This window comes from Trachurus japonicus, unplaced genomic scaffold (genome assembly GCF_045865225.1).
Source record: "Trachurus japonicus isolate A0001 unplaced genomic scaffold, Traja_1.0 AP030049.1".
Classification (NCBI taxonomy): domain Eukaryota; kingdom Metazoa; phylum Chordata; class Actinopteri; order Carangiformes; family Carangidae; genus Trachurus; species Trachurus japonicus.
Window position 1 is genome coordinate 31,521 of NW_028220182.1, and position 7,823 is coordinate 39,343.

The 7,823-nt window shown below is 40.9% G+C and overlaps 2 protein-coding genes across 2 annotated transcripts; both read left to right on the plus strand.

Moving 5' to 3' along the window:
• Window positions 1-711: 711 nt before the first annotated feature.
• On the plus strand, window positions 712-3,987 carry LOC146960738 (galactose-specific lectin nattectin-like). Its single transcript, XM_085772100.1, has 6 exons — window positions 712-872; window positions 1,684-1,714; window positions 2,229-2,314; window positions 2,630-2,764; window positions 2,831-2,954; window positions 3,568-3,987. Exons 1-6 carry the CDS (start codon window positions 807-809, stop codon window positions 3,657-3,659), a joined length of 534 nt encoding a protein of 177 aa, XP_085628226.1. The 5' UTR covers window positions 712-806; the 3' UTR covers window positions 3,660-3,987.
• Window positions 3,988-5,253: 1,266 nt separating this feature from the next.
• On the plus strand, window positions 5,254-7,160 carry LOC146960739 (uncharacterized). Its single transcript, XM_085772103.1, has one exon. It carries the CDS (start codon window positions 5,360-5,362, stop codon window positions 7,049-7,051), a length of 1,692 nt encoding a protein of 563 aa, XP_085628229.1. The 5' UTR covers window positions 5,254-5,359; the 3' UTR covers window positions 7,052-7,160.
• Window positions 7,161-7,823: the final 663 nt, after the last annotated feature.

The window sequence follows — 7,823 nt, forward strand, 5'->3', positions numbered from 1 at the left end:
TTGTATTTCCATATATTTCCAGTGTGTTTTTGTGATGAAATTCACTAGGCTACTTATTGTTTTTAGAGGTGGTAACGAGCATTTTTATACCTGTGCTACAACCTTTCCAGCCTGTGCCACAAAATTATCACCCTCTGTAGCACCAGTGCTATGTGCTCAAAAAGTTAACATACAGCCCTGTAGGCTATAGCCTACTCCCATGTAATTTTTTTGCTGCAAAATATGACTGAAGGCATGCGTGGTAGTTGGCATGTGTCGACACGCTCCTATGAGTTAACTGCTAGTATTACAGTAATCAAAGTTATTGTTATTGGTTAAAGGTGAAACGGTTAATCGTGTGCCACGGAAAAATTGGAGGGGGGGGGGGGGCCCTCTAAGATGATCTTGTCCCGGGCCCAGGCAAGACTGTCAGCTGGCCTGCATTGGCCTATCGTAACCCTCCTCAGTGACCTTCCCGAAACAGCACCCTCTTGGTGTTCCGGGACCTACATGGACAAATTAATAATTGTTTAATAGGTTTAATAGGTTTCACAACACATGAAACAAGTTTCCCATTAGACTTTGCTATCTGAGTAGGTATAAAAGGAGTAGGACAGGATGAATATCCACCTCTCAACAACCTGCCTGTTCCTCCTGTCTGTGTCAGATACAACTACAGGTAAGTGATTTGGAAGTTTACCTATCCTTACTGAAATCCGTAATAATAAGTAGATTGTTCTCTTGAATCATTCAGGCTTACAATCACTGAGGTCACTACATTGCTGCAAAAGACTACACAGTCAGCTTGTTTTGTTGTCTTTCCAGAGATGGCGTCACATTTCCAGGTGGTTTTCCTCCTCTGTTTCACTGGTGGACTGTTGTTTGAAGGAACTGTGAGTAAAACTCTCTGATCCCCAGTTGCAATGAAAACAAACAGTGCTAAAGAACATGACCCTGACTTTACTTCCAGTTGCATGTGTAGTGAACAGAGAGGTGAGAAAATCACTTCCAGAATTAAAAATGTTAAGGTTTTGAGTTTGGTGTAACTTTTGAGTTTCTTCAACAATGCTAAATAGATGTCTACGGACACAATGAAGACATTGTCTCTGAGTAGACCATGTCCTCCCTCAAATTGATGAATGTATGTGGTCACACTTTTACTTGAGCTCTAATTACTTTTGCATTGGTTTAATGTAGTGAAATCATAATGTGGCAAAGTATAATACCTGAATCAAAGGAGCTGTTTGCCATAGCTGCACCATACCATCCATCATCATTGTGTCATAAACGTCTAGTAGGCTACCAAACAGGCATGGGCCCTTAGTCAAAGAGACTAAGGGCCCATGCCTGTTTGGTCCAGACTCCAGAAAATAATTTAAATGATCATATTTCATTAAAAATGAAAAGCAAATGTAACAATTGACAAATGATGATGATTTCCATTTCCATATTTCCGTTAGCCCTAGATTAATGGTGCCTGAATGCAACAGTAGAATTGCACAACTGCTCATCTCAATGAACCAGCTCCTAAACCAGATTCATTCAATTAGGTTAAAAATGACAACACACTGAGAAAAGCACTCAGACTGATCTTGTTGCTTTTCCTGAAGAAATGCTCACCAGTTAAACAGACATCATATTAATCTCAGCACATTACAGAGGGACTGCTGACACTGATAATCAATCTGCTCTCTATGTTCTCAGACGTCCACCTCCAGTCAAGTCAATGTACCAGGTTTGTAGCTGCTTTTTCTACACTGGAGGTCTTTGGGTGGATTTACAATTATGCTACATGGCAGAAGTTTACTTTGTGTGTTTTGTTCATATTATTCATCACCTTATATTGTTTGTGTCATGTGCTTAATGATGTTAACCAATCTAATCTAATGTTGGGGTTTCCTGAAGAGACACTGGGCCACATTTGGCACAGAGAGCAAGGCTGTCAGAAACATCATCATACTGTACATGTTAAATGTAAATGTCTAAATGAAAGCTGAAACATTTTAATCACAGTAGCAGCAGTATTTAGTATTTCTAAAAATCACCTCTGTGATAATCTGTGAATAATTTACCATAAATAGACATTTACAGCAGTTACTCCCAGCCATGTAAAGTGGACTAGAGTCCAAGTGCACTGGGACATGTAGCCTATCACTCTAATTTACAGGTGCTCTGACAACCATTAATGAGAGTTTTTCCTCTACCTAAATGATTCACCATAATTATCTAACTATGTAACTGTGTTACAGTTCCTGGCTGTCCTCCTTGTTGGACTGTGTTTGGCTCTCGCTGTTTCATGTACCAAGCCTATCCCACGGATGCGGCTGATGCAGAGGTAATGTTATTAGAACAATATGATCACACAGCACCTCTGGTGTGGTTTTAAAACTGTTGATGTCATGACGACTACAATGTCAGTGGGCTTTCTGGTTTACACCATGAAGCACTTTGTGAAGTGTTTTCTTGGGATATTGTTTGTTTTGTATCCGGCACCAGATCTAGGGTTACACAAGCAAGTAAGCACTGTTACCATGACAGCTTGAAGGATGTACTCAACAGCATATTATAGGAATTATAATTTCCTATAATATAATATTATGTAATTATTATAAGTTTGTGTGATTTTTGTCTTCATTATCTTGGTCATCAGCTCACCTGCATCAGTCTTGGTGGGAACTTAGCCTCCATCCACAGCGCTGAGGAACACACGTTTGTCAGGGACCTGATTCGGGAAAAGAGTGGCGCTGATACACGTTCCTGGATTGGAGGCCATGACAGCATGAAGGTGAGACATTTAAACACAGGATCTGATGTGCCTTTTGCTTATGGTAACCTGTGCTTTCTCTTCCAGGAGTCCACATGGATGTGGACTGATGGCTCAAAGTTTGACTACACAGACTGGAGCGGAGGGCAACCTGACAACTTCAATCAGAACAGTCAACGTCCAGAAAACTGTTTGGAGACTAATTTTGGTGGTATTTATGATTTCTTGACCTTTTACTGATGTATTAAGAACAACCAGTAAGTTCATACAGAGTCAGATAATGACTGCTGGCTCTGCCCTGTTCAGAGATCAGTCATGTTTGATGTCCAGGTGGATGCCAACAGGTATCTGCAAGTGTGCACCACCTGAGTCTGATGTTGTCCCTGTGTCAGCATGGGTTCTCTCCAGGTTCAGTCCAAACACATGATGCACATTAGATTGACTGTTGGTCCAGACCTCTCTCTCTCTGCTCTGTGTGGTGACCTGACCAGGATGAACTCCGTCCTCAGCCTATGTCAGCTGGGATTGGCTCCAGCCCCACCTGACCCTGTACATATGGGCTGATTGAACACACCAGACCCTTTGTCAACAGCTCTCTCATGGCTGCATCTCCATGACAGCACAGCAAATGAATCCTAGGAAAATGCATCTATCAGTTCAATATGATTCATCTTTTGCTAACAGATACTTTAAAAAGAAAATTAATTATTTAAACTTAGATGTCCTAATGTCTGAGTGCATGTTTGGGAACATGTGTGTAGGAACTGTGCATGTCTCTTACATATTAGAAATATTTACTGTAAATAAACTCTCTCTTCTTACAGGTCCGCAATGGAACGATCAGCCATGCTCCGATACAAGACCTTTCGTCTGCGCCAAACGTTTGGCACTGACAGTGTACTTCAGTACTTACTGATCATCACATCAGACTTCAGTGACAGCAGTGTGAACTCACTCACACACAATGTCTTCTGAATTTATGATCAAATGAGTTCAGTTAATCACAACTCATCACTGCACAGTCATTGTTTTTGATTTGTGTTCAGGGATATAAAATCAATCTATAACTACAGGCAGGTCAGAGATTTGACCTGGTCTTGTCCTCCTTCTCTTTCTTCCCTTCATTTCATTGGTTCTTGTTCTTTGTTCCTCAGTGGTGGTGGAGTGTTGGATTTTGATCCTTCAGTATAAACTGTATTTCTGCTGAATCCAGCAACTTTTGAAATAAACAGACAGAGCATGAAGCAGTAGTCATGTCCATTTACTGTCATTGCATACACTTTGATACAAACAGAGAAGTGAAAACAACACAGAACTGAGCATGAATGGAGGAGAGAAAAAAACAGCCACATGTCTTCTTTCACCTGAGTCATATACAGACAAAACCTTTCTGAATCAAATAAGCAGCTGCACTTTGTTTAACATTAGATACAATTATTATCTTTATACATTCAGCTCCACTTAGGTTGGCGCAGTGAGACACACACAGTAATATAAAAAATAATAATTAAATAAAATTACAGGTGTGTAACAAAGGAAACTAAGACTAGAAACCTTTAAAGGCCCAAATCAGCTCCAAGTTCAGATGGTTAGCAGATTCAGTGAGCTCCAGTATGGGGAATGGTTTGTTGGTTCAGCCTCTCAGAACAGGCAGAATCCGGGAATCAGACATAGATTAATGTTGGGAAAAATCATAACTTTTATCCACAGTCAGAATACAAGAGCAAAACAGGACATTTATCTATTTAAGGACAAGTTCTATTACATTCTATAATATCAAATGTCATAGCTGCTGTGCAGCAATGGTCGGGGCCGGGGATTTTTTTAATAGACAAAATTAGGCATTTTATTTATGTATCTCGATGCCCGGCCGAGTTTCCTCTTTTTTGGAAATCAAAATATGGTCAACCTACTCCAGACTCTACCTTTAAGTGTTACTGTAATATGGCGTCCCTCCTCCTGCAGTCACCACCACACATGAGTAAAAGCCCATGGGTGGATTTCTTTTGTATAAGTCTTTTTTTTTTTTTTTTAACTATCCAGGCTCTACCTTTAAAAAGGTGTGGACCAAACTAGGCTTCAAAGTGTTGAATTTAACTCTGTTGTTATTGTTGGCTGGTTGGTGAAATTGACAGTGGTGATTTTGCTGTGTGAGGAGAGCATAGGCCTACACACCAAACCACAAATGTGCTGAATGAATCAGTAGAGTCATGTAATAAGAAGTCTATCTGCAAAATGTAGCAAAAAAATCAAAAGGAAAAAAAACCTCAAATGTTTAAAAATTTCGTTTTGAGATGGTTGCTAGGTGACAGGAGCTACTGTAGTGACCAGACCATCTAATTCCAGACCACTGTGTAGTTCACTTGTTGGTCAGTGTGCTTCAGCTCTCTGTCTAGTGTGTGTGTGTGTGCGCATGTGTAGTTACAAAAGAATGTCATCGAGTCACAGCCACATGTGATGTCACACACTGTGACGTCATCAGACATGATGTCACAGCTTCTTGTGCCTTTTATGTCTGATGGGATGCTGGTCACAAAAGACATATAGGTAGCCTACTACAGTGTTGACAGACACACACGTGTTATCGACGGGCACAGTCAAGTGTTAACAGTTAAAATGGAGAAAGACAACAATTCACAGAAATTTCTCCTGTGGAGAATCGACAGACTCAATGAGAAAATTCAGGGCTCAGAGCAGCTTCTGAGAGAGACAATTGAAGCTCACGGCCAGGAAAAAGACTCTCTTGAGAATAAAATCAAGGTTCTTACAGAGGAGCGCCAAGCTTCCAAAAACACAATAGAAAAGCAGAAAGACCAGTTAGAGACATACCGTGGAAAAAATAATCAACTTGACTTTGAGGTAACACAGTTGAAAAATGAGAGCAGGATTGAGGAAAAAAAGCTGCAAAAAACAATAGATGAACTAGAAGAGACAATAAAGACAGATCAGAAGGGTTTTTTGAAGACTTTGGAACAACATGAAAAACTGGAAAATGTGAAAGTGTCACATTTAAAAGAAGAATGTGATAAGAAGGTGAAGGAGGTGAAACACAACAGAATCGAAGAGCTGCGAATGCAAAAAAATAGAATGCAGGAAATCATTGACCATGAGATGTTGAAGGTGTCAGTGCTCCAGAAAAGACTCACTGAGACAGAGCTGGACAACAAAAAGACAGTGGAAATGATGGAAAAGAAAATGGCAGAAAAAGTGAAAGAGAATGCACATCTTCGGGAACAGTTGGATGCGGAGGAATGTAAAGTCGTACAGCTGAATAATTCCTTCGCTAATAGAACAGCAGATATGGCAGAAAAGATAATTGAACTCGAAAGGGACATTATCGATTATAAAAGGAAAGTGGCCAAACGGGAAGATACCATCAAAGAAAAAGACGAAACAATCAAAAACAAAGAATGGGAAATTGTTTCTTTAAGGAAAGGAAAGGCTGCTGTTGTGGAAGAGATGCTGAACGATAAAAAGAAAATTGCTCTTTTAACTGAGATGAAGAAGCTTATAGAGGCAGAACGTGAGGAGCTCCAACAGGAAGTCGAAGACCTTACTTCGTTTTTAGCAGAAACAAGGAAACAGTTAGATAACACCAAGCGTGTGAATGGACTCCTAAAGAAAGAACTTCAAAAACATAGGGACTACGCACGGTCCATTCAGCCTGAACGTGAACATATGAGGGATGACGTGTCTAAACATAAGACACTTCTGCTTCGTGTGAGGGAGGATGTACAGTCGTGTATGATTGATGTTGAAAACCCCATAAAACTAAGGCAAAGAGTGCTTGACCTGCAAAAACACATCATAGAAGAGGATGAAAGGACAACAGAGAACAGGGGCATGTGCCAAAAGGCTGTTGAACACCATAAGGAAAAACAGAAGCAAGCCGCTGAGTGTTGTAGGAAGAGCAGAGTCAGTCAGAGCCGCGAGAGGTTTCACTTAGAGGGGCAGCTGAATAAGGCTCACAAGAATGTGTCGTCGGTGAAAAATCATTACATCAAATTAGTCAACCAATACATTGTGACAGAGCACAAGTTGAGACAAGAGCTCAAAGATGTGAAAGAAAAGCTTCATAAGGCCACAAAGCCCGCTTCACAGAAGGTTAAGTCCTCAGTCAATAAGAAAGTTCTCAGGTCTACACCGCCACCCAGACATGAAGAAGTGGAAGAGCCAGTTCTCTACGCAGAAGACGAGATGCCACTGAATCCCCCTCATGTCACCCACATCCCATCACAGGGCTACCACATCACTGGTGTCAACCCTGTGCAGCGTGTGGTGGAAACATTACCACCAACTGACATTTAAAACACCTCAACAACACCTGATGCTCTCGTGCTAGACATGAATGGATTCCGTGTTGAGGGTGGGTTTCCTCCAGGTGCTCTGGTTTCTCCCAGTTATTCTGCAACAACAAAAAAACATCTCTTCTGTTCATTTTGTTCTTCCTCCCTCCCTCCCTTTTTCCTTCCTTCCTTCCCTCCCTCTCTCTCTCCCTCTCTCCTAAATAATAAAAGTTTAAGTTCAAGTTGAAATCTCTCTCTCTCTATTTCTTGTCAGATATTGCACTAATTGTAACTCTTGAAAATTCATTGATTAGTTTTTCATTCCATTTCAATATAGAATTTAGTAATATACACATACTCATCACAGCACTTCATCAACATCACATGCTTCATTTGTCTATTTACACTTCTCAGAGTGTAATGGCATCGTTTTGATGGACCATCTCAACTAAAGTGTTCTCCTGCTGGGGTGTGAACGTAAGTGTCCTCCAACCCCAGTTGGCAGTCTTGCAATTCTACAAAAAGTGAACGCGCAGGTAACATTCTGAATATATATGTATATATATGTATATATATGTGACAGTTGACGAGTCCTGTCACTATGCCTCCAGTTGATCATGCGCCCTGGCAACTTGGCCAAGGGGATGTCCCTTTGGCCGAATGGTTAGCACAACGACTATTACCCGGGGGTCTGGGGTTCGAAGCCCGCCCGGGCCGTCTTCATCCTTGCCACATATATATATATATGTACACACACATACAGTAACTTTTAATGACTTTCAAAAACAGTAGGC

Bases quoted from the DNA above. Each gene is read 5' to 3' on its own strand.
- LOC146960739 (XM_085772103.1), top strand. From the start codon at position 5,360: ATGGAGAAAGACAACAATTCACAGAAATTTCTCCTGTGGAGAATCGAC.
- LOC146960738 (XM_085772100.1), top strand. From the start codon at position 807: ATGGCGTCACATTTCCAGGTGGTTTTCCTCCTCTGTTTCACTGGTGGA. The intron at 2,765-2,830 runs GTGAGACATTTA...TTTCTCTTCCAG, and splicing joins GAGGCCATGACAGCATGAAG to GAGTCCACATGGATGTGGAC. The intron at 2,955-3,567 runs GTATTTATGATT...CTCTTCTTACAG, and splicing joins TTTGGAGACTAATTTTGGTG to GTCCGCAATGGAACGATCAG.